Here is a 27,114-nt window from a genome sequence, read left to right as displayed (position 1 = left end):
CCATCACCACAGACAGGGGCATCCTCTACAACTAGAGGAGAGGCGGTCCTACCATCACCATAGACAGGGGGCATCCTCTACACCTAGAGGAGAGGCAGTTCTACCATCACCATAGACAGGGGGCATCCTCTACACCTAGAGGAGAGGCGGTTCTACCATCACCATAGACAGGAGGCATCCTCTACACCTAGAGGAGAGGTGGTTCTACCAACACCATAGACAGGGGGCATCCTCTACACCTAGAGGAGAGGCGGTTCTACCATCACCATAGACAGGGATATCCTCTACACCTAGAGGAGAGGCGGTTCTACCATCACCATAGACAGGAGGCATCCTCTACACCTAGAGGAGAGGTGGCTCTACCATCACCATAGACAGGGGACATCCTCTACACCTAGAGGAGAGATGGTTCTACCATCACCATAGACAGGGGGCAATCTCTACACATAAAGGAGAGGTGGTTCTACCATCACCATAGACAGGGGGCATCCTCTACACCTAGAGGAGAGGCAGTTATACCATCACCATAGACAGGGGCATCCTCACAGCTAGAGGAGAGGAGGCTCTACCATCACCATAGACAGGGGCATCCTCTACACCTAGAGGAGAGGAGGGTCTACCATCACCACAGACAGGGGGCATCCTCTACACCTAGAGGAGAGGCGGTTCTACCATCACCATAGACAGGGATATCCTCTACACCTAGAGGAGAGGCGGTTCTACCATCACCATAGACAGGAGGCATCCTCTACACCTAGAGGAGAGGCGGTTCTACCATCACCATAGACAGGGAGCATCCTCTACTCCTAGAGGAAAGGCGGTTCTACCATCACCATAGACAGGGGGCATCCTCTACACCTAGAGGAGAGGAGGTTCTACCATCACCACAGACAGGGGGCATCCCCTACACCTAGAGGAGAGATGGTTCTACCATCACCATAGACAGAGGGCATCCCCTACACCTAGAGGAGAGGCAGTTCTAGCATCACCATAGACAGGGGGCATCCCCTACACCTAGAGAAGAGGAGGTTCTACCATCACCACAGACAGGGGGCATCCTCTACAACTAGAGGAGAGGCGGTCCTACCATCACCATAGACAAGGGGCATCCTCTACACCTAGAGGAGAGGCAGTTCTACCATCACCATAGACAGGGGGCATCCTCTACACCTAGAGGAGAGGCGGTTCTACCATCACCATAGACAGGAGGCATCCTCTACACCTAGAGGAGAGGTGGTTCTACCAACACCATAGACAGGGGGCATCCTCTACACCTAGAGGAGAGGCGGTTCTACCATCACCATAGACAGGGATATCCTCTAAACCTAGAGGAGAGGCGGTTCTACCATCACCATAGACAGGAGGCATCCTCTACACCTAGAGGAGAGGTGGCTCTACCATCACCATAGACAGGGGGCAATCTCTACACATAAAGGAGAGGTGGTTCTACCATCACCATAGACAGGTGGCATCCTCTACACCTAGAGGAGAGGCAGTTATACCATCACCATAGACAGGGGCACCCTCACAGCTAGAGGAGAGGAGGCTCTACCATCACCATAGACAGGGTCATCTTCTACACCTAGAGGAGAGGAGGGTCTACCATCACCACAGACAGGGGGCATCCTCTACACCTAGAGGAGAGGCGGTTCTACCATCACCATAGACAGGGGACATCCTCTACACCTAGAGGAGAGGAGGGTCTACCATCACCATAGACAGGGGCATCCTCTACACCTAGAGGAGAGGTGGCTCTACCATCACCATAGACAGGGCCTTCTTCTACACCTAGAGGAGGGTCTACCATCACCATAGACAGGGGCATCCTCTACACCTAGTGGAGAGGAGGGTCTACCATCACCATAGACAGGGGCATCCTCTACACCTAGAGGAGAGGAGGGTCTACCATCACCACAGACAGGGGGCATCCTCTACACCTAGAGGAGAGGTGGTTCTACCATCTCCATAGACAGTGGCATCCTCTGCACCTAGAGGAGAGGTGGCTCTACCATCACCATAGACAGGGGCATCCTCTACACCTAGAGGAGAGGAGGGTCTACCATTACCACAGACAGGGGGCATCCTCTACACCTAGAGGAGAGGAGGTTATACCATCACCATAGACATGGGGCATCCTCTACACCTAGAGGAGAGGAGGTTCTACCATCACCATAGACAGGGGCATCCTCTACACCTAGAGGAGAGGAGGTTCTACCATCACCGTAGACAGAGGGGATCCTTTACACCTAGAGGAGAGGAGGTTATACCATCACCATAGACAGGGGCATCCTCTACACCTAGAGGAGAGGTGGTTCTACCATCACCATAGACAGGGGGCATCCTCTACACCTAGAGCAGAGGTGGTTCTACCATCAGCATAGACAGGGGCATCCTCTACACCTAGAGGAGAGGTGGTTCTACCATCACCATAGACAGGGGGCATCCTTTACACATAGAGGAGAGTAGGTTCTATCATCACCATAGACAGGGGGCATCCTCTACACCTAGAGGAGAGGTGATTCTACCATCACCATAGACAGGGGGCATCCTCTACACCTAGAGGAGAGGCGGTTCTACCATTACTATAGACAGGGGGCATCCTCTACACCTAGAGGAGAGGAGGTTCTACCATCACCATAGACAGGGGGCATCCTCTACACCTAGAGGAGAGGTGGCTCTACCATCACTATAGACAGGGGGCATCCTCTACACCTAGAGGAGAGTCAGTTCTACCATCACCATAGACAGGGGCATCCTCTACACCTAGAGCAGAGGCGGCTCTACCATCACCACAGACAGGGGTCATCCTCTACACCTAGAGGAGAGGTGGTAATATAGAGGTCCAGAAATGTATTTTTCCTTTTATTTTTCCAGTAATAATAATACTAATACTTACTATTGCACCATCATATTCCACAGCATTTTACAGATCATAGATGAGATCAAGAAACGTAATAAGACATTAAACACCAATAACCTGTTCAGATGAAACAATAGAAATGAAGGCCCTGCTTGCAAGATCTTACAGTCTATGAGAGGGCTGGTAATACACCCCTATGTATAATCCCTAAAAGAGTGTTCACATGGAGCAGCTGCACCTATTACTTGCCCTTAATCCATTTTCAGGACAGTTCCTGGGATTTAGAAACAATCCAAGCAAATGTTAAGACTTTTGGCAATTAGATACAGTCAATATCTTAGGGTAGAAGAATCAAAAATGGCTTCATGTCCCATATACAGTTCTATAAGTAATTTACCATGCACATTTTACCAAATCCGAAAAAAAAAAAAATTCACTCGCTGCATTTGTTTGATCCCTTGTTTACCTTGGACGCATTAGATGTGCAATGTGAGCACCAATGTGTATTCAGCACATGAAGCCATGGCAGTCATAAGCTGATGACTGGGATCAATTATTGTCACTACAACAATGCTACACATGGCAGTATGTCACGTTTCAGTTATGGCAGGTAATAATTGTTTCCGGCACAGTCATGTAGGAAGGATGCCTACGAGCTTTCTATAGATACATATGTAGTGTCCCAGATTCTGTCCAGGATCGCTGGAACATATCTAATAGATTCCTTCTCCCAGGATTATTTTACTTTGTCAATCTAAGGCAAAATGAGCTATTAGGGTCCCATCATATAAAGGCGATGCCAGAGATTGCGTAAGGTTCGCGTAAGGTTCTGCGAAATCCAGATATGGGGAACTAACTGGGTTACGGGATTCCTAATATCAAAGACATCCCGTGCACATGTATGATCACTTTGAGGCACAGTGGGGGTCATTTACTAAGGGCCCGATTCGCGGTTTCCCAACGTGTTACCCGAACATTTCCAATTTGCGCAGATTTGTCCTGAATTGCCCCGGGATTTTGGGCACGCGATCGGATTGTGCCGCATCGGCGCCGCCATGCACGCGACGGAAATTAGGGGGCGTGGCCGAACGGAAACCTGACAGATTGGGAAAAACCGCAGCATGAAAAAAAAAAGTGTCACTGGACACGCGCTTACCTTCACCCAACAATGGATCGTGAACTCCGGCGGACCTCGGCGCACTTCAGCGCAGTGAATCGCTGGAAGACGCGAATCCACCGCAGAGAACGCGCCGCTGGATCGCGAATGGACCGGGTAAGTAAATCTGCCCCATTAACTTACGTGGTCCCTGCGCTATCCCCGAGGTGCGTTGTCCGGCGGAATCCACTGAGGTCCGCCGACCGCCGGAGTTCACCTTTTTCTTCCCAGTGTGTATGAGTGCATGTCTTGCAACATCCCGTGCCTAGTCCAAATCCGTCGGATCGTCCAACGGCCCGCGCCCCCTGATTTGTGTCGCGTCAAAGCTGGCGCCGATGCGCCAAAATCCGATCCCGTGCGGCAAAAACTCTTTCTAAATGCGCCGCAACGCGGAAATCGACGGATATTCCGACAATAGTGCGTACCGTGGACCCTTAGTAAATGAGCCCCTATGAGACCTCGTGAGATCAAAGTTGTGGCGTCCCCATAGGAGTGAATGGAGACATTACAGCTTCATTTACAAGGTTTATAGGGTCTCCTGAACTCCCAGCAATCTGTTGAGACAACAACCATCACTGGCCTCATCAGTGACCTTTAAACAAAGGCAATAGGAAGTTACCCGGAAGCAGGCGTCCTATTAGTTAGTTTCTGCTGTCCAGTTCCCTTTAAGTGCATACATAGAATTTTAGTTGTTTCTGCAGCATGCGCAAATTTTTTTACTACAATCTCCATAAAGATCATCATGACATGGGCACTTAAAGGGAAGTTTGTTAAGCCCTCCCAGTGCATATTATAGGGCCATGCAATGCATTGTTAGCGTCTCCCCTTGTCTGTGAGCAGAACAGCTTCAAAGACTCCTAGAGGCTTTATCATTGTGAGCTTCTGCTTGTCGGATATCGGGGGCAGGCGCAGACATGGTGGACACTGGACAGGAGGAATGTGTGGAATCTGAGGGGGGGGGGAGGTCAGCGGGTGAGGACTGTGCCCTCTCTGTGATGTGTACAATAGATTACACTGGAGGCTCCAGCCACATAATGCACTGGTGTATGTCATTATCTTACACATTATGTGCTCAATTAAATGCTTATTTTATTCATCCGTCAAGCGTTATAAAGTGTGTTCAGCATTTGTTCCTCAAAAACATGAAATGATGTAGTTGTAAGTTACAGACTGGCATCTGTGTATGTACACTTATATATGATCACTTATAGGACTGCCCCTGTGACTGCTTCTAGGCATAGAAAGGAAAAAAAACAAACAAATAAAAAATCATGTTTACTAATAAATCTTTTTCAACTTGCACAGCTCCTCCTGCTCTATAACATGCTGCCTGCAGATAGGACACTATGTACTATCCCCTTAGCTCCTCCTGCTCTATAACATGCTGCCTGCAGATAGGACACTATGTACAGTCTCCTCCGCTCTATATTATATGAAGGGGGGGGGGGGGGGGATTATGTTTTTGCCAATGACATGTACCAATTCAAAAAGTCACATGTAATACTAGGAAATACTAAGAAGTCAGTCGCACAAATATTTGCTACTTTCTTTTAACCTTTTTGTCAGACTTTGACACTTCATATGCATATTAAACAGGCAATTTAAGCCACTATTATAAATCTGACATGCAGACGAACCCCTAGAACAGTCTAAAAACTGGTGCATGAATCCTGCCTAATGGTAAATCTTCCTCTATGTGTAATCTACTCAGCTTCTCCTGCTCTATAACATGCTGCCTGCAGATAGGACACTATGTACAATCTGCTCAGCTCCTCCTGCTCTATAACATGCTGCCTGCAGATAGGACACTATATACAATCTACTCAGCTTCTCCTGCTCTATAACATGCTGCCTGCAGATAGGACACTATGCATAATCTACTCAGCTTCTCCTTCTCTATAACATGCTGCCTGCAGATAGGACACTATGTACAATCTGCTTAAATCCTCCTGTTCTATACCAAGCTGCCTGCAGATTGGACACTATGGGGCAAATTTACTTACCTGTTCCTGTCGCGATCCCCGATTCGGATGGTCCGACGAGGATGAAGTCCTGCACGATTCATGAAGATTGTGTGCCCGAGTTCCTGCATCCGTCGATTCCCCGCCAAGGTCCGCCGGAGTTCACCTTCTTCTTCCCGGTGCTAGTAAGTGCGTGTCTTGCGACACAATTCTAATGTTAAATATTGCCCCCCAATTTCTGTTGCGTGCAAGCCAGCGCTGATGCGCCAAAATCCGATCACGTACGCCAAAATCCCGGGGCAATTCAGGGCAAATCGCAAAAATGTGGAAAACCCGACCGAAATGTGTCAGATGCATTTTTGTTGGGTTTCCCGACGATTTACGTTTTGCGCCAAATTGCCCCAGGATTTTTTGCACACGACAGAAATCGGCACGGGCCGTCGGACGACCCGACGGATTCGGACAAACCGTGAAATTTAAAAAAGGAATTGTGTCGCAAGATCAAGCACTCATATGCATCGGGAAGAAGAAGGTGAACTCCGGCAGACCTCAACGCGGAAGCGACGGATGCAGGAACTCGGGCGCATGAGCTTAGTGAATCGCGGCAGACCCAAATCTTCGTCGGACAACGCACCACGGGATTGCGACAGGACCGGGTAAGTAAATGTGCCCCATTGTGTAATCCCCTTAGCTCCTCCTGCTCTATAACATGCTGCCTGCATATAGGACACTTTGTACAATTTGCTCAGCCCCTCCTGCTCTATAACTTGTGTCTTCTAATAGGACACTATGTACAATCTGCTCAGCCCCTCCTGCTCTATAACTTGTGTCTTCTAATAGGACACTTTGTACAATCTGCACAGCTCCTCCTGCTGCTGATTGCCATCAGTTCAGCTTGTTCAAATTTTTTTTGGACTTTAAAAAAAGTTTTTGTTTTTACAATTTTTAGGGCCCCTAAGACACAGTTTGCATTGGATAGATTGTTGTATGACAAGTCGAAGGAAGGTGGTGCTTAAATCTGTTATGACATCACCTCAGTCGGGTTCATCTGCTGCACCCGATTATTGACATTTTGTTTTGAAATACATTATTGCAAGGTCTTGTAACAATTATATAAACTGAAGTGTTATTCTTAGCTAAAAGTAATGATAACATATCTATTCAGTAAGTCTATAGAGTCAGCTGATAAACTGTGTATGAAACAGGAAGTATACAGCGCCATTTTCAGCTAAGTGGTCAAATCTGGTTACTGCAGATTCATCCGAATGAAAGGTAAGCTGCGTCGACTTGTCTTGTTCACTACGTGGAGAACTGAGCTCTCTGCTTCCTGTCCTATTATCTTGTGGGAGGCCGGTACTGATATTGGTACTGAGCAGACCCAAACCGCAAAGTTCAGGTCCGTGTCAAACTTTGCCTCAAACCCGGACTTGACTTTAGTTAGAAGTTCTGGTTAGGGTTCGGCCCAACACCCACGATTGGTGCTGACCCTGATCTCTTTAAATGCCACCAGGGGTTACATGTCGGCGATGCGTGCACCCTTGTGACATCACACACCATTGGGATTTAACGTGTGTGTGTTCGTGTCCAGGTACTAACCTGGACCCAAACAAAATTTTCAAACTTTCTGGGGTCCGTTCATCACTATACAGGACCTATCTTTCAGACTGGTGCTCAGAATGTTTAAAAATCATGTTTGGAAAACCCCTTTAAGCCTAAAGTTTAAAGTCCCTTATCAAAAACTGATATACCGACTGAAGACGGCAGCTATACAGCCCAAGAGCTTTTACTGCTTATGTTGATAGAGTGGAAATATTTTTTGCATAATAACTTTTTTGCAGGGGTACAGAGAAAACTTATCTTACATCATATGCTTCAAGTGACCGGAAAAATGTAATAATATACAGTACAGGCAGTATAATAGTGTTGTGGTCATAGAGAGCATTTGTAAGCACGGCCACCTCTCTTCTCACTTCTATGGGGAAGTCGGTTTAAGTCATCCATGGGACATTGGGGTGACATTTATGCCGTATGTTGTCAAATATTTCTACTTGTTTTTCCTATGTGATGCAACACAAAGGACAAAGCTACTTTTTGTGTTATTTTATTCTTTAGCAATTGCATGTAGATATTACACATATAAGGGATCCTACCTTTTAGATCTGCAGTCGTATATCCTAATTTAACCTGGATCTCATGGAAACACTTGCACCATCTTTTCAGCTGTAGAAAGATTTGTGAACCTACGTCAATACTAAAGAAACATTGCTGTATAATAGCGCCCTCTACCAATTGAGGACTGTAATAACCAGCAGGGGGCGATAAATACTGCAAATTGCTGAGGGCTGAATGGGTTCAATGAAAAAATATTACAAAGAGTTAAATAATTGCCCTTAAAGCTGTTTGATCACTGAAATTGTGGTTTGGGTTTTGCATGTTTTGTGTAAATGTATAGACGAAGGATAGAAAACACTGGGGCACATTTACTAAGGGTCCGATCACCGCATTTTCGTCGGGTTTCGTGATTTTTTTCAGATTTGCCCTGAATTGGCCCGGCTTATTGGCGCACGCGATCGGATTGTGGCGCATCAGCCCCCCCCGGCTTGGATGCGACAAAAATCGGCGGCGTGGACGTCGGACAACCTGACTGATTCGGACAAACCGCGGAATTTAAAAACCAAATTGTGTCACAAGATCAGCACTTACATGCATCGGGAAGAAGAAGGTGAACTCCGGCGGACCTCAGCGGGGGAAGCGACATATGCAGGAAATTGGCCGCACAATCTTAGTGAATCGCGGCAGACCTGAATCCGCGTCGGACATTCCGGATCGGCGGCGTCAACGGGATGGGTAAGTAAATGTGCCCCATTATATTTCTCATTGTTTAGGACCATGTAGGGTTTGGTTGGAATCAGGGGGTTGTAGAAATAGGTCCCAGGGTGGTATAAAAGTAACAAGCAGACTATACTCACCTCTTTCGAGTCTTCTGATTACATGCGGCTCCTCTCCTTAACCGCAGAAGTCTTTCCTTACAGAGACTCAGCACGACAGTCGTACTCCCACTACAGCGGCAGTTACGTCAACCTGACGTCATCACTGGACCTCAGTACACAATGACAGGCTAAACATTGATTAACCATTGATTAATATCTAATATAGCGAAAAAATTATTTACAAAGCGTACATCCAAATTTTATCATTAGACAAAAGTTTTGCAGGTGGAGATTCCTGCTCACCTTCTACCAATCCTCTTGTAGCTGCAGACTCAAAACCCTGGTGTAGTCATGTGTACATGTCTGGTAATGTTTATCCCGGTTTTATTGTTATTTTTGTGTTATTTAATTAGCTGCAATTTAGAATGAGCCTTTCTTTATCTGCTCGGCTTGTTTTTTCTTAGGTTGACAGACGCTTGGTAGCGAAATAAGTAAAAGATACTAATTATCACAATGCAATTTACACAAACCTGATACTTAAACATTCACACTGTGACTTTGGAGCTGAGTCAAATTTAAGCTTCATGCATGCAGTAAGTGCAGTCTCAGGCAGAATTGGCATCGGTGGTCCTAATGCACAACCTGGAAGCTGCAGAATCGGGTATTTATCGCTTTTTGTTCTGCTATATTTTTAAAGTGGTTTGTGTCCTGTGGACGCAGATACAGTTTAAAGGGCACCTACCACCACGAATCTACCTATAAAGGTAGACCGGGTGGTAGGTGGATGTATGGGACATGAGGATAGCCCTTTTTAGAGCTAATCCTCACGTCCCCGCTAGCGTAGTATAAACTTTATTGCCCTAATATGTTAATTTAATTAAGCGGCTACCGGGGCGTGGAGTAGCCGGACACGAGGCTACACGGCGCGGCTACTCCACGCCCCAGTAGCTGCTTTCCCCCGCCTACCCTGTGATCTTCGGCCAGGAGCTGCGCGCCCTCGTCCGAGAAGCCGGAGTTCTGCGCATGCGCAGTAACTCCGGTCAAGATGCGCGATCTCGGGAACGAGGCCGGAGTTACTGCGCATGCGCAGAACTCCGGCTTCTCGGACGAGGGCGCGCAGCTGCCAGGAGCTGCGCGCCGAAGATCACAGGGTAGGCGGGGGAAAGCAGCTACTGGGGCGTGGAGTAGCCGCGCCGTGTAGCCTCGTGTCCGGCTACTCCACGCCCCGGTAGCCGCTTAATTAAATTAACATATTAGGGCAATAAAGTTTATACTACGCTAGCGGGGACGTGAGGATTAGCTCTAAAAAGGGCTATCCTCACGTCCCATACATCCACCTACCACCCGATCTACCTTTATAGGTAGATTCGTGGTGGTAGGTTCCCTTTAACTCCTCTCACACCACACACTGATGAAAAACTTTAGCTGGTGTATGTCTAAGTCTGCAGAGAAGATTTTGTCATCACAGCAGTTTCTCCTGCTCCTGCACTAATCACAGGAGCAGGGCCGCGTCTTCGGCTGTCAGAGGCAGCAGGAGATCCTAGGGAGAAGGTAGAGGCAGTAGAATGTAGAAGCTTCTGCCTTCTCTTTTATTCATTGCACAAGTACTGAAGTCGCTCTATCCTGGGAATGCAGAAGCCGGCGCTGTTGTTGCCTCTATAGACCTGGCGGCAGGGGAGTAACAACAGTGGTAGCAGCCATGGCAGCTGCTATGGGCCCACAGTGTCAAGGGGCCCCGTCATCCTTCATGACATACTAAAGAGTGGAGGATGTGCATCATTATATACATATTATGCGGCACATTGTACAGCATAACATGTATATACCATATATGTGATGTATATCTGCTCTATATGTGTGTATAAATGTGTGGTTGTAACTTGCATGTGTGAGTATACAAATATGTACATTTCTTTAGTGAGAAGGGAGACCCCATGCAGAAGCATGCTATGGAGCCCTGCTTCTCCTAGTTACGTCACTGCCTGGCGGTCACGTCATCACCAGGTTAAGCAGAGCTGCTGGGTCTGATCCATTACAGGTGTGGTCCATAGAAATGCCTCCACAGGGGGTTGTTTTCCCCTGTAACTGGGGTAAACTTGTAAGAGAACGTAAAAAATATTTTACTTTATTTTAAGTATTTTATGACCTCATGAGGGACATGGAAATAAAAAAAAAACACAGATAAACTTTTAATAAATAATTAGACACATTTATTCATGCAGGCGGTCCCCTACATAAGAACACCCGACTTACAGATGACCCCTAGTTACAAACAAACCTCTGGTTGTTGGTAATTTACTGTAATTTAGTCCCAGGAAACAGCTATAACAGTTATCAGAGGTGTCTGATATTGCGTTTTATTGTTTATCCTGGTTCTTATGACAATCAAACATTTGGTCACAGAGACCAAAGAAAATTTGTCTGGGGTTACAATGATAAAATATACAGTTCCGACTTACATACAAATTCAACTTAAGAACAAACCTACAGAACCGATCTTGTACTGCCTGTATTTCCCAATAAAATAACACAAAATCCCCAGCTACACTATAAAAATATTACAATAGTCACCTCGTTTGCCTAATACTATACATATAATAGATACCAAACAGCCAACACAAAATAGGGAATTCATTTGGGTTAATTTGAAAATTAAAAATCTATGTATATGTCTATCTATGTACTATACATGGCAAAACATGTTTTCCACTTTTTTAAGATTTAGCCTCAAATAAAACTTAAAATGAATAAAAGAGTCCTTAAACGTTAGTCAGTTTTAATCAGCCCTATGTGTCTCGAAAAAAAAACGGTGTGTAACATGCAAAAAAAAAAGACTTATGTCCCTTGTCATTAAGGGGTTAAAACATGCTAAGGCTGTCCCACCCCTGCTTATAGCTTTCCTATGTGATGCAGGATGGAGATGGTGCTTGTGTTTTTGAGATGATGATGTACAGAACTCATCTGCCACAAGAGGGCGAAATCCCCAACACATCTTCTCGCTTGTTTCTATACATAAAATAACCTGAGGATTGCAAAAAACTTTCCTATTCAGTGATCAGAGCTTGTTATACTGGGTAAAAACATCAACACACGAGACCGACCCCCCTTCCCCCCTGACTTATTTCACCGTAACACCCACTTCACCTCTGGATATGATATGTCACATGTTTCTAGTTAGTATAGAATTAAAGATAGGGCTGTCTGAAGTGACAATCCCCCTGCAGCCATTAAACTTGACTCATCTCAGGCAAATAGGACTCTTCTCTGCTCATTTTCACTTAACTTTACAGGATATATACATCACATACACTCACCGGCCACTTTATTAGGTACACCATGCTAGTAACGGGTTGGACCCCCTTTTGCCTTCAGAACTGCCTCAATTCTTCGTGGCATAGATTCAACAAGAAGCATTCCTCAGAGATTTTGGTCCATATTGACATGATAGCATCACACAGTTGCCGCAGATTTGTCGGCTGCACATCCATGATGCGAATCTCCCGTTCCACCACATCCCAAAGATGCTCTATTGGATTGAGATCTGGTGACTGTGGAGGCCATTTGAGTCCAGTGACCTCATTGTCATGTTCAAGAAACCAGTCTGAGATGATTCCAGCTTTATGACATGGCGCATTATCCTGCTGAAAGTAGCCATCAGATGTTACAGGGTACATTGTGGTCATAAAGGGATGGACATGGTCAGCAACAATACTCAGGTAGGCTGTGGCGTTGCAACGATGGTACCAAGGGGCCCAAAGAGTGCCAAGAAAATATACCCCCCACCATGACACCACCACCACCAGCCTGAACCGTTGATACAAGGCAGGATGGATCCATGCTTTCATGTTGTTGACGCCAAATTCTGACCCTACCATCCGAATGTCGCAGCAGAAATCGAGACTCATCAGACCAGGCAACGTTTTTCCAATCTTCTACTGTCCAATTTCGATGAGCTTGTGCAAATTGTAGCCTCAGTTTCCTGTTCTTAGCTGAAAGGAGTGGCACCAGGTGTGGTCTTCTGCTGCTGTAGCCCATCTGCCTCAAAGTTCGACGTACTGTGCGCTCAGAGATGCTCTTCTGCCTACCTTGGTTGTAACGGGTGGCGATTTGAGTCACTGTTGCCTTTCTATCAGCTCGAACCAGTCTGCCCATTCTCCTCTGACCTCTGGCATCAACAAGGCATTTCCGCCCACAGAACTGCCGCTCACTGGATGTTTTTTCTTTTTCGGACCATTCTCTGTAAACCCTAGAGATGGTTGTGCGTGAAAATCCCAGTAGATCAGCAGTTTCTGAAATACTCAGACCAGCCCTTCTGGCACCAACAACCATGCCACGTTCAAAGGCATCAAATCACCTTTCTTCCCCATACTGATGCTCGGTTTGAACTGCAGGAGATTGTCTTGACCATGTCTACATGCCTAAATGCATGAGTTGCCGCCATGTGATTGGCTGATTAGAAATTAAGTGTTAACGAGCAGTTCGACAGGTGTACCTAATAAAGTGGCTGGTGAGTGTATGTTATATACATATTGGGGCACATTTACTTACCCGGTCCTGTCGCGATCCCTTTGGTGCGTTGTCCGGCGAAAATTAAATCCGGTGCGATTCACCAAGATCGTGAGCCCGATATCCCCGTGTCAATATCCTCGTGTCGCTTCCCCGCTAAGGTTCACCTTCTTCTTCCCGGTGTATGTGAGTGCATTGTCTTGCAACACAATTTAAATGTTAAATACCGCGCTCAGTCTGAATCGGTCGGATCCGTCGAATCCATCAGTCGCGTGAAGGCCGGCATCAATGCACCAAAATATGATCGCGTGCGCAACAATCCCCTTTTAAATACGGTGCAAAATGGTAATCGTCGGAATATCCAACATTTAGTAAATGAGCCCCATTATGTTGTACAATGTGCAGCATAGTATCTATATAATGGTGCACATCCTCCATTCTTTAGTGTCAGGTCAGATGCTGGGGCCCCTGACACTGTGGGCCCCATACCTGCTGCTATGGCTGCTATCACTGTAGTTACGCCCCTGGATGGTTGTATGCTAGGAGATTACTGCAATACTTTATGCCACTTCTGTCTATTTCCTGAGAGTTTCCATAAACATCTGCAGATATATATTTAGCATCTCATATAATCTTATTATATTACGACACACTTTCATAAGCTTTGTACTTGGAATCTAGAGTAACTTTTACATATTTAGTGGTTTGTTACGTCACCCCATAAAGTACTGCGGGCTTATTCTGTGCTGTGTGCGGTCCTCTCCTCACCCCTTTAATAGGGTGCACAGTATGGGGCTTGTGATTGCCCACCCAGTAGCAGCCATTAGCAGCTGCCATTGCTTATAATAAAACACATGCATTTAATTGACCATTTCTGGATGGGAGACAGAAATCCGAATAATCCCATGTTGTAGCCTCACACCCTGCTTCATGTGAACATGGAAACACGAAATGTTACCAGCAACAGAGAATTAACAATGAAAGAAATTAAAGAATTGTGTTTACGGAACAGGATGTCTCTTCAGTAGCCATGGAGGGTCGTATCTAGCTATGGACTGAAAGGGGCGCCAAATAAAAGCTTTAAACATGTAACTTTTTGTATACTATTTGGGATCAGCAGATGATCAAATGTACATGGCAGAAACCCAACATAAGTATTGTGTTGGATTTGCATGTCTGGCCGCATTTTATGATCCTCGCTCTTAATTGAAATAAACACCCACAGTCAGATGGGACGGACGCACGTGTTTATTGGGGGTGGGAGATGAGGCTGGCGGCCAATTGAGTGTTTGGCCTACGGTTTTCTAATTTTGTGTAGCCAGTTTTAGGAAGATACTTCTGATTTAGAGACATAAACTATGGGTTGATTGTACGCAGCTGACATGATAATGATATATACACTCACCGGCCACTTTATTAGGTACACCATGCTAGTAACGGGTTGGACCCCCTTTTGCCTTCAGAACTGCCTCAATTCTTCGTGGCATAGATTCAACAAGGTGCTGGAAGCTCCTCAGAGATTTTGGTCCATATTGACATGATGCCATCACACAGTTGCTGCAGATTTGTCGGCTGCACATCCATGATGCGAATCTCCTGTTCCACCACATCCCAAAGATGCTCTATTGGATTGAGATCTGGTGACTGTGGAGGCCATTTGAGTACAGTGAACTCATTGTCATGTTCAAGAAACCAGTCTGAGATGATTCCAGCTTTATGACATGGCGCATTATCCTGCTGAAAGTAGCCATCAGATGTTGGGTACATTGTGGTCATAAAGGGATGGACATGGTCAGCAACAATACTCAGGTAGGCTGTGGCGTTGCAGCGATGCTCAATTGGTACCAAAAGGGCCAAAGGATTCCAAGAAAATATTCCCCAAACCATGACACCACCACCACCAGCCTGAGTCGTTGATAAGGCAGGATGGATCCACGTTTTCATGTTGTTGACGCCAAATTCTGTCCCTACCATCCGAATGTCGCAGCAGAAATCGAGACTCATCAGACCAGGCAACGTTTTTCCAATCTTCTACTGTCCAATTTTGATGAGCTTGTGCAAATTGTAGCCTCAGTTTCCTGTTCTTAGCTGAAAGGAGTGGCACCCGGTGTGGTCTTCTGCTGCTGTAGCCCATCTGCCTCAAAGTTCGACGTACTGTGCGTTCAGAGATGCTCTTCTGCCTACCTTGGTTGTAACGGGTGGCGATTTGAGTCACTGTTGCCTTTCTATCAGCTCGAACCAGTCGTCCCATTCTCCTCTGACCTCTGGCATCAACAAGGCATTTCCGCCCACAGAACTGCCGCTCACTGGATGTTTTTTCTTTATCGGACCATTCTCTGTAAACCCTAGAGATGGTTGTGCGTGAAAATCCCAGTAGACCAGCCCTTCTGGCACCAACAACCATGCCACGTTCAAAGGCACTCAAATCACCTTTCTTCCCCATACTGATGCTCGGTTTGAACTGCAGGAGATTGTCTTGACATGTCTACATGCCTAAATGCACTGAGTTGCCGCCATGTGATTGGCTGATTAGAAATTAAGTGTTAACGGGCAGTTGGACAGGTGTACCTAATAAAGTGGCTGGTGAGTGTATATAATAGTGCCGGGAGCGGAGGTGAGCGGAGGTTTGCGGGGGGCAGACTCGGAGCCGGCCGGAGGGCGGGTGGGAGCAGGATGCCAGCCAGCGTGAGGAAGGAATTTGATGCTGGCTGGAGGGTAGAGATCAGGGGCGGGAGCTTGATGCAGAGGGGTGGGAACTTGGTAGCGGCCTACAGGGGGCTGGTGCATGGTGCCGCCCCCTCTTCCAGCAGGCTGTGCACCGCCTGAGACGAGTTTTTCAACTCGCCTCATGGCAGGTGCGCCCCTGCTTGTGTGGTGATATTGCCTAAAGACTGCCATATCAATTCAGAAATAATTCAGAAATAAAACCTCAATCTGTATATAGAAGTGCAGTATACAGTGGCCCATTCCAATTGTAAACATTTTGAATGTAAATCAGCCCTCAGGCTCAGGGATAACCATCTTAAACCACGCTTCTAACTAGACCATGCCCATCCATAAAATAATGGTATCCTCCCTGTGTAACACATAATAATGTAGCAGTAATCAATGCTTTAGTTGTGATCCCATATTCCCATTAATACCCAGTACCCAGGGATGAATCTAAACTCTCTGCTACATTAGGGCGAGCTATAAAACAGCGCCCCTTCCGCCCCAGCCGTTGCAGCACAGATAAACACAAGACAGACCAGTGGCAGTGGAAGCATTGGGAGCTGAGCCCACAGTAATCCGTCGGACTGTTCGTCTCTTTCGGGGATTGCACAGTTTTTACAGGTATTTAATAGGTTTCTGTGCTGGGATTGTGCCACACTGCATAGTCTGCACTGGCTTTCATGCGACAGAAATTGGGGGGCATGCCGTCGGACGATCCGTCTGATTCAGACTGAGCACAGGTTTTAACTTTTGTCGGAATCCAATGCACTTCCATGCACCACTTAAAAGATGGGGAACTCTGTCGGACCTGAGCGGGGAAGTGACCCATGCAGGATATTGGGCGCGTGATCTCAGTGAATCGCAGCACAGTGCATTATCGTCGGACAACGCACTTTCTGTGAACTCCAGTGGACAGTAAATGTGCCCGATTGTGTTCATATCAGGAGTTCCATCCCCACAATTACTTAATGTCCTGTCCTATGATAGGTGCAGGTGCCACCTCTGGGAACCCACATCTATCTTGAAAACTGTCCAATAAACCCTTTCTCGTAACTCAACCAAATGGAGACTTTGTTGCGCAATTGTATAAATTCAGCAATTTCCTGTGCTCCCAAGGATAAAGAGTGGCTATCCATGAAAGGGATCAGTGGACCCTTCGTCTCATGATAGGTGTGGGTCCGAGAGGTGGGACTTGCTGGGGTAACACCGGCACAGACAAGACACAGATGGACAAACAACAGATAACAGAGACAATCGAAGCCAGACAAAATCGGATCGAATCCAAGGTGGCTGTGAATGAATAGCAAGAGAATGGTCAAAATAACGTATCCCATGGATATGTCATAAATACCTCAACTGTGAATACCCCTTTAACACTTTCAAACTTCCAGGTTGAATGATAGGTCTTTCTATCAGTTTGGTGAAAGTCTGAACCAGTGCCAGTGCCTGGGTATGGCACCTCAGCTCCCATTCTCTGACCACTTCCTAAAAAAGGTTCAGTGTTAGAACTGATGGATATTAAATTTTAAAGTTTACCTTCACTCCAGGCAAGGCCCGCTTACCCCTATAACTCTAAATTCACATTGGTTGATCTTGACTCGCTGCCCATGTGCTGGATGTTTTTCCAATGTAGCTTTTCATATGGGTGGCCAGTTTTTTTTAGGATTTTGCCAAATTGTGGTTGAGTAGAATGATCTTACCACATGTTGCTACAGAAATTCTAAATAACCTTTCTATATGGACGCCCCGGCTTCCAGCCTCCCTATTACATCTTCAATATTATTATAGCAAACATCATAGGAGGTTCTGGTGACCACACAAGCTGCAATGTTAGGTCTGAATGTTGCTTTACTCCACTGGCATGGAAAATGGCAACCTGGATTCTATAGAAGGTAAAATGATTGAATAAGTTAAACCGAGATGAGAACCTAGTCCCCATTAGGCATGTGGGGAGATCTTGCCATAACCCTGGAATAACCCACTGAATAACATGTCGGGCAATGGGTAATTTTAATTATTGTCCATGAATGCCATAGATAAATGAAAACTGGATTTAGTTTTTTCACTTTTGTTTTCGGACATCAATATGCTGGCGTAGTCATACTTCCCCACTGTCCCAGATCCAGTGGGAGAGCCCTGTATTTTGGGCCCTGTCCTGCTGTGCTGGAAGTTGGGAGGTATGTCCCGGGAATTCAACTGTATCGGTCAGTGACGTAACAAGACACCAGTGGGCCCTCATGTGAACTTTGGATTGGGGGCCCCGTATACCTAAAATCGCGCTGCCACCCGCATCCCATACATTACACTTGGAAATACACATATATACTAAACTGACATATACCTCCACTCAATAAAATGTCCAGCAGCCTCCCCTGATTTCCCACATACTTAATACATGCCCCCTCTCGGTATACCTCTCTGCATGTTTAAAAACAAAACCAATGTACTTACCATTATAGGGAATCAATACAGTTGAAACACACAGGGGGCTCAGAGATATATATTGTGACAGCTGCTGACCCTTTTTTCCAACGGGCCCGGGCGCAGTCGCAGGGGTGTGCTCCTGCCATTGGTAGAAGCAGAGACAAGGCAAACAAACACCAAAGCTTCTTATTTATTGGATGCTTGTGATTTCAAACATTTACCATAATTCATGACAAACTTTTTAAGAAAGAAAGGTACCACAGATCAAAATAACAACGTTTAGGTCATCTCGACCTAAGTGTCTAAGTGAACGGCATGGAGGCAGAGTCGGTAATTACGAAACGTCATTATTTTCATCTGTTGTACCTTTTAATTCTTAAAAAGTTGCTAATGGATTATGGTGAATGATGGAAATCACAAGCATCCCATAAATAAGGAAAAAGAAGGCAGACATATCTAAGATACATGGGAATGAGGCCCCTGCAATGAGAACAATCCCTCCACTAGAGATTCTCTGTTCACAAAATAGAATTGAACTATATTGGTGTTTAGAGCTATCTGCATTATTACTGTGCCACCGCTGTGTGCTGCAAAGGCTGGCAGGCGCTGGGATGTGACATCATATTGGCTGCCGATTTCAGAGCAGCACACAAGAGCAGCAGAGATTAGCAAAGAAGGGGGATTTTTATAAAGGCGCAACAAGGAAAGCAGGAGCTGGGGACACAATATAAGAGGAGGCTGGGGGGGGGGCTTAATATAAAGGGGACCTGCTGGTGGGCAAAAATTAGGTGGAACTGCTAGGGGGGGCATAACAGGAGATGGCAGAATATCAGGGGTTATTAAAGTTTGCTATCGTCTAGTTTCCTGCAGTGTTCCATGAGTTATTACCTGAAAACAGACGTGAAAGTTGCGACTTTTTTTAAAAAGTCGCAAAGAAAGTCACATATTTTGGATTAAATCTGCGGCTTGGGTAAAAATTAGCTCGGAGCTGATTGGGACCTTCGGACACTTGTTGAGATTTTGTTTTAAAAAGTTGCAAATTCACTAAAGACCAAATGCCACGTGTATCAATAAGGAAAAACCTCTAAGATACATCTGACCAGCACAAAAGCCAAGAAACAGACGGACAAAGATACATGATAAAGCTTATGATACATGTGCCCCATTGTCTCCATGTTTGGGCATCACAGAAAGTCCTGTATTGTTGTGGTCAGTCCCTGCGTGGTTTGCTCTCTGCAGATCATTTATATGCAGATCCTCCGTAGCTATAATTACAGCAGTCATAATGGTATTACAACAGCTGGCTGGCTACACGTACTGTAAAACATATGAATTTAATTGAAGTCTATAAAATTTGGACACTGAACGGAAAACAGATTAATCCCACTATGTATTCTCACACCCTGGAAGTTTCCGTGCTTTGGAGAGCAAGTAACGGTGGAAGACGCTAGTGAAAGTGGAACATAACAGGATGGACCATGAACAGGGCTTCTTTGTGGCTGGAAGAGTGATTTACCCTTCCTGGGTATAGGTCATTGCTGAGTAACTTGTTGCACAAAGCAGGGTGCCAGTTAAGTGGAATTTCGGCAGGAATGTGCTGCTTAGTATTCTTCATGGAACTATACAATAAGTCGACTCCTGTCAAGTTAAAGGGCCACTACACAGAAATCACAGATCCACATACACAGACGTACAGTGATATAGCAGTTCAGATATTATAGCTTTTAGGTCATTTGGATATAAATATGCTTTTAGATCCCTAATCCTATAAAGAATATACAGAATATACACTTGATTTGTAATGGAAGTTTAGTAGGTGTTCATTTCAATGTAATATTTTATAGTGTACCAAACCTAAAAGTTTATAAATAAGTAATAACATTAACAGTGTTTCTGTGAATATATGTGATATCTTAAATTTGTAGCCGTTTTTCCCTCTATGGGCTCTTTGTGTGATTTTCTATTGTCCCTGAGTTATAGGTTTGGACCTAGCTGTTGTGACTCACTTATCCCCCTCCCCTCTGCATAGACATTCAATGTAATATAACAAAAAGCAACAATGATAATGCAGTATATAAGAAGATACTATTCAACAATGTAATTTGACTTTATATATGACGTCCCTAAGCCTGAGATTAACCCTGGAGGTGTTAATACCTCATCCCCCCCCACTGACCAGATACTTTCCTTTGCATTCAAGTTTGGAAACCAAAAATTCCATATTAAAATGTATTCTTTTCCATAACAGTTCCTGTACCAGAAATATGGAAAAATACATAGGAGCCAAATTTCTGCAGAAAAACCTAAATGGAAACTGTATAAAAGTGATGGAGCAAAGACCATAGGTCTGGCGAGGCACCTGCTGTCTATCCTAAATGTTTCACAAAAATTATTTTTAAATGTTGGCAATTAAAGTAATGTGACCTCGGGGGTTCATGATATTTCCCAGCAATGCCACTGGAGGCAGTATGTATATCATAGTATCTAGATAATAATAATTCTTTATTTATATAGCACACACAGGCATGTCGAATTGGTGCCTGTCCCCATGGGGCTCACAATCTAAACAACCTAACAGTATGTTTTGAAGTGTGGGAGGAAACCGGAGTACCTGGAGGAAACCCACGCAAACACGGAGAGAACATACAAACTCTTTGCAGATGTTGACCTGGGTGGGATTCGAACCCAGGACCCCAGTGCTGCAAGGCAGATGTGCTACTCACTCAGCCACCGTGCCGCCCAAATATCTATAAGAAATTAATTCAGAAAGTCAATTAACAGCGCTATAATCCAATGTATACTTGGTAAGGGCTGATATATGCAAGTTTAAGGGGGTGACTATTTTGGAACAAGCCTTTATTTCTATTCTAGCTACAGGTATAGAAGTAATAGTAGTATAAAAGTATTCAAGAGCTGGATGAAAAGGGATGAAAAAAAGCCAAAAAGCCTGACACTGGGCTTTAGTAACATCTGTGCATATATATATTGTACATTATAATACAGTTTATAAGATGTACATAACAACCAATGACATAACTGCTTTCATTTTCTAACCTGAGCTAAAAAAATGAAAGCTGTAAACGGATTAGTTGCCATGCGCTTTCCTAGCACTGGTTCCTATCCATGAGGCCTACTTCCCGTAACATGAACAATTCTGCATAAATGTTAATGTGAGTTTCAGTGTAATCTTTTGTAAACTGCATGGATGCGATGAAATCTCCAAAAGCTAGCTTATGGGCAGTGTTTTCTTAAGGTTTGAACATCATTTCGGTGATGAAAATGGTAGTATAGTGTGCACTGAGTAAAAACAATAAATCAGGATTACACAGCTAAATGTAAATGTGCCAAATTCTGCCTTAGGGGGGCTCAAAAGGAACGTAGTGGAGCTCGAAAGAATGGTCTTTCCATACCTCCCAACCTTTCTATTGAGGAAAGATGGAGGAAAAAATGTTGCAGATAAAATTAATTTCCTAATCTGCTGCCTTTACCCTGCCCCTAATCACACACCCTAGTGTGCCTGTCTACCCCTTTGAGGCCCACACGCTGTATAATGCCCCCTTTGTGGCCCCCACACTGTATGATGCTCTTTTCCATTGGTCCCACTATGTGATGCCCCCTATTTTGAGCCCACACTCATAATGCATCTCTAATGTTGCCCGCTAACTAAATACAGACGGTCCCCTACTTAAGAACACCCGACTTACAGACAACGCCTAGTTACAAGCGGACCTCTGGAGGTTGGTAATTTACTGTGTTTAGCCTTAGGCTACAATAATCAGCTGTAACTATTATTAAATGTGTCTGTAATGAAGCTTTATTGTTATTCCTGGTTTTTATGACAATCCAACATTTTTAAAATCCAATTGTCACAGAGACCAAAAAAAATTTGGCTGCACTTACAATTAGAAAATATACAGTTCCAACTTACATACAAATTCAACTTAAAAACAAATCTACAGAACCTATCCTGTATGTAATCCGGGGACTACCTGTATGCCAATTTCTTGAGCCCCACTTATAATATACCCCTCTTTTTTTAAGTCCTCATTCAAAATACCCCTTCACTTTACACACAATTTATAAGGCCACTCTTGACACTTTTTACCGCTAATAATGTCCTCTTTTTTGTAGCTCCCATTCCCCTTATTTATAATGGTCCTTCCCATTATGACCTCCCAGTCCTTTATCACTTGCATTTCCTAAATCCTCTGCAGCACCAATGCTTTGTCCTTCAGTCCTGTTATGTGCAGCTCCGAGGACGGCATTCTCAGTGATGAAGGGGCTTTATGACGAATTCAGGACATTTGGTAGTTGTGTTGCTCAAAATAGCCGAATTTCATCGGTCCACTCATCACTATCAACAGTTATTTTTTGGCAGAGTATTAGGTAGTGTAATGTTAATGAGAAATGTCTAAATATTCACCATATTTATGTCTCAATGTCAACCCCTGTGATAATGTTGGTGCCTCTTTAGGATTTCTGGTCTAAATTTACACCAAAAAATGCAATGCATGTGACTAGAATAATAATGTACAATGTATGTGGTGAGTGAGTAGTATTAATAAACTGCTGTTTGAATTACTAGAAATTTCAGTAGAACTTCAACCTAATTTGTTTCAAATTTCGTTTTGAGAATTCTTTTCCAATGTTGCTCTTCTATTTTCAGTAACTATTAGTAAATGTAATTGTTCTTAGGGAGAATATGACAAAGTTTAAAATGTGCCATGCAATGACCATTGTTATGTTCTCTTTCCAGTATTCGGGAAATGAACTACGTGGGGCAGCTAGCAGGCTCTGTGCTGGGGCGAATGCGAGACCTCTACAATGGTGTAAATCCTGCAACATTGTCCGGTTCTATTGATGTTATAGTGGTCCGACAACCTGATGGCTCCTTTCGTTCATCACCTTTTCATGTGCGGTTTGGGAAACTTGGTATATTGCGTTCAACTGAGATGACTGTGAGTGTCTACAAATGAAATGCTCTGTACTTACAACACTAGATGACTTGTAGAATGTCTCATGAAGACTTTTCCACGTGACCCCTTCTTAATAAGATGAGATGATGTCTGGGTGTGATTCCACACTGGGTGACACCTTAGGAATTGTTAGGACCAGGGTTAGGACCAGGAAAAGCCTTATAGATGCTGCTGATTATGTTTAACCATGGCGCCTAAGGGGTTAAAACAGCCAGGTTCAATGCTATCGCAATTCCAGCTCTTATTGGGAGCATCGCTGTCATATAGAGCTGGGATCCTTCGGTGATTGCATGGGTCAAGTCTATGGGCTCTCAATAGTCTTCACCAAAAAAACATGTAAATCTACATGAATATGATGGAGATTATAAGCCTAAAAATCATTGCCTGGACCCATATGCATCTGATTACACAGCAACATTTACAGGGATTCATGATTGGACTAATTATCAGGAACAGGTGTTTTATGTAAGTTATCAGGACTTTTTATTGTGGCAAAAGAAGTTGCAACATTTTAGTTTTTATTTAGTTTTATGTCAGGACAGATGTGTTAGATTTACAAATGCACCAAATTTAGAAAACATTGTGCAACATTTAATCAATTACAGTAAATACAGACTTCAGGAAAACAACATCTAAAGTTCCTTTCATGATAACTTTGTTCCAGCCTGTTTTAGCCATTATTGCTTATTTCCCAAAACTGCATCCTTCTGTCTGCTATGAGGAGACTTAGGGGCACATTTACTTACCCGGTCCTGCAGAGTTCCCGAAAGTGCATTGTCCGACGATAATGCACTGTGCCGCGATTCACTAAGATCGTGCGCCTGATATCCTGCACGTGTCGCTTCCCCGCTCAGGTCTGCCAGAGTTCACCTTCTTCCTGGTGCATGTAAGTGCTTGGGCTTGCGACACAATTTGAAAGTTAAATCCTGAGCTCTGTCCGAATCAGTTAGATCATCCGACGGCACAGCCCCTGATTTCTGCCGCATGAAAGCCAGCACTGCTGCGCCACAATCCAATCCCGTGCGACACAATCCCCAGTTAAATACCTGTTCAAGCGACGCAAATCCCGAAAATGTTGGAAAATCTGATGAAGGTGCAGCAGAGGACCCTTTGTATATAAGCCCCATCATCTTCTCGTGCAGATTTCTGTTATCCATCCCATGATGCCTCAGCACAGTATCAAACTGACAACTAGAGCCAGTACCATCTGTGTCTGATGGAAGTTAAGTATAGTTGCCTTTGTCACTATATTCTCCAAAAGAAGTATTCCCTGTCATCTTCCTCATTGTGTGATGGGAGTCAGGAGGATCATTAGTAGAAGCGATTAGGGGATCCACATTATTGGATCCACAAATTTCTTGGAGTCATTCTATAACATCATATTTTATAAGAAGTTTGCATAATTGGAAGAAAAGTGATTCATACGATCCAAAAATAAAGTAACTGTGTTAAATTAGTACATTAAAGTTTTATATTTTACACAGTACACCGGACACAAAAGTTTTTTAAAAGTTCACTCTTTTATAGAAGGACAGAACAATCCCTCTACCAGCACCAACTCTGACTGATGCTATGGAATATAATACCATCTATGTCTAGTACAACCATCCATGACTGGTACAACATTATCTAAAGACTAAGGTTGTTGTTACACGTGGCGTTTTTAGTCAGTTTTTAGTCATGCGTTTTCAGTCCATTGAAAAATGCTTGCGTTTTTGAAAACACTACAGTTTTTTCAGTTTTCCCAATTATCCTAATTAAAAAAACGGACAAAAACGCATGCATTTTTTTAACGGTTCAACGTTTTAATGGTTCAAAACACCACGTGTGACACCCCCTGATGGTTCACGCTCCTGGAACGCGGCAATGGCGGCCCAGTTTTGTATTGCTTGTACATTTTTTGTCAGTCTGGAATAAAGCATTGGACGTTTTATGGTCTCGCTGGAGGAACTTCTTTGTTGATGACCACAGAAGTGATGTAGTATTTGAAATACCCCAAATTTTGTGATCTATCTAACATATTATTGAATCTATTTTTGCAGGTGGACATAGAAGTGAACGGTGAGCCGGTAGATTTACCAATGAGACTTGGAGAAAATGGAGAAGCTTTCTTCATCCAAGATGTGGAGGAGAATGATGTAATGTGTTACTTTATTACTAATGGCTCCTAATGTACACTAAAGGGATTTAGCCCTAAAATTAGTTAATCCGACGATTCTAGAGGGACTTGGAGTCTATATTGTGTGCAGGCAGTCCCCAGGTTACATAGAAGATAGGTTCTATAGGGTTGTTCTTAAGTTGAGTTTGTATGTAAGTCGGAACTCTATATTTTATTATTGTAACTCCAGGCAAATTTTTTTTGGTCTCTGTGACAATTGGATTTTAAAAATGTTGGATTGTCATCAGAACCAGGATTAATAATAAAGCTTAACTGCAGACGCCTGTGATAACTGTTACAGCTGATTATTGTAGCCTAAGGCTAAAGTACAGTAAATTACCAACATCCAGAGGGCGTTTGTAACTAGGGGTCGTCTGTAAGTCGGGTGTTCTTAAGTAGGGGACAGCCTGTATATGAGCCTCTGGACAGACAGATGATGTTTTGGGAAGGATGGATCGGGCATATTGATTAAAACTACCAATCTTTTTGTTGTAATGGAAGATAAGTTAATGCCTGAAGTGTCTAGGAGTGGCATACCCTACTATCCACTTCAAAACACATGCATACTCAGCTGATCCCATTAAAAATATGGTTACTTTATCTCCTAGCCAACCTATCATTCCAAGTACTTACTGTAAAACATTGTTCATTTTCTAGGAGACCAGTTCCTCCACCACTACTTCTCATCTAGCTCAGGATATTTCCTCCATTTATGTCATCACTGATTTACCAGAACCTTCTCCCGCTTTCCTTTCTCCCCTGCCTCTCATTGATACCCCCACGAGAAGGAAAAACTGGAGCAAGAGAGTAAAAACCAATAAAGCCAAAGAGTCTTTCGAAGAAAACAATAGATCGGAAAACACTTTGCTGCCCACATGGTGAGTCATACCTTTAGAGCGGCATGGTGACTCAGTGGTTAGCACTACAGCCTTGCAGGTAAACATCCAGGTAAACATATGCAAAGAGTTTGTATGTTCTCTCCGTGTTTGCGTGGGTTTCCTCTGGGTCCTCCAGTTTCCTCTTAAACTCCAAAACATACTGGTAGGATGATTAGATTGTGAGCCCCATTGGGGACATGGACTGATGTGACAAGCTCTATGAAGCGCTGCAGAATCTGTGTGCGCTATAAATAAAGGAATTAGTATTATACCTTGGTGACGCTGTAATAATGAGATGGGATTGTAGACAGACTACACTGGGGCAATTTATCGATCTGTTTACCCCCCAAAAAAATCTGTCTTCATTTGCTCATTTGCAGACTCTTCCTACATTCGAAGTTTAATTATATCTACTATCAAACATGATAAACCAGAGACACTTACTCATAGATCTGTGACTGTGGTAATTTTATCGTATTTGTTATCCATGGCCTCCCTCCTTCTAATATCAACTTTTAAAATCATGCAAATGAACCAGAAGGGCTCTACCAAG

The 27,114-nt window shown here is 44.3% G+C and overlaps 2 protein-coding genes across 7 annotated transcripts in view; one reads left to right on the top strand and one right to left on the bottom strand.

Moving 5' to 3' along the window:
- MYL9 (myosin light chain 9) overlaps positions 1 to 8,249 on the bottom strand; it is a 35,212-nt gene extending 26,963 nt beyond the window's left edge. The window contains exon 1 of the mRNA XM_072112109.1: positions 8,128 to 8,249. The gene's annotated coding sequence lies outside the window, so the exon portion shown is untranslated. The remainder of the gene's footprint in view (positions 1 to 8,127) is intronic.
- LPIN3 (lipin 3) overlaps positions 1 to 27,114 on the top strand; it is a 45,493-nt gene that overhangs the window by 2,785 nt on the left and 15,594 nt on the right. For 4 of the 6 annotated variants that reach the window (XM_072112104.1, XM_072112103.1, XM_072112099.1 and 1 more), the window contains exons 1-4: positions 21,656 to 21,719; positions 23,306 to 23,507; positions 25,568 to 25,663; positions 26,341 to 26,561. In XM_072112104.1, coding sequence (XP_071968205.1) covers positions 21,712 to 21,719; positions 23,306 to 23,507; positions 25,568 to 25,663; positions 26,341 to 26,561 — 527 coding nt within the window. In that variant the 5' untranslated portion in view covers positions 21,656 to 21,711. Of the gene's footprint in view, positions 1 to 21,655; positions 21,720 to 23,305; positions 23,508 to 25,567; positions 25,664 to 26,340; positions 26,562 to 27,114 lie in introns of those variants that run through there. The other 2 variants (XM_072112101.1, XM_072112100.1) reach the window with 1 other exon arrangement.

Source organism: Engystomops pustulosus, chromosome 6, assembly GCF_040894005.1.
Source record: "Engystomops pustulosus chromosome 6, aEngPut4.maternal, whole genome shotgun sequence".
NCBI classification, from domain to species: domain Eukaryota; kingdom Metazoa; phylum Chordata; class Amphibia; order Anura; family Leptodactylidae; genus Engystomops; species Engystomops pustulosus.
The sequence above is the reverse complement of the archived record's forward strand: the minus strand, read 5'-3'. Positions and strand labels throughout refer to the sequence as shown.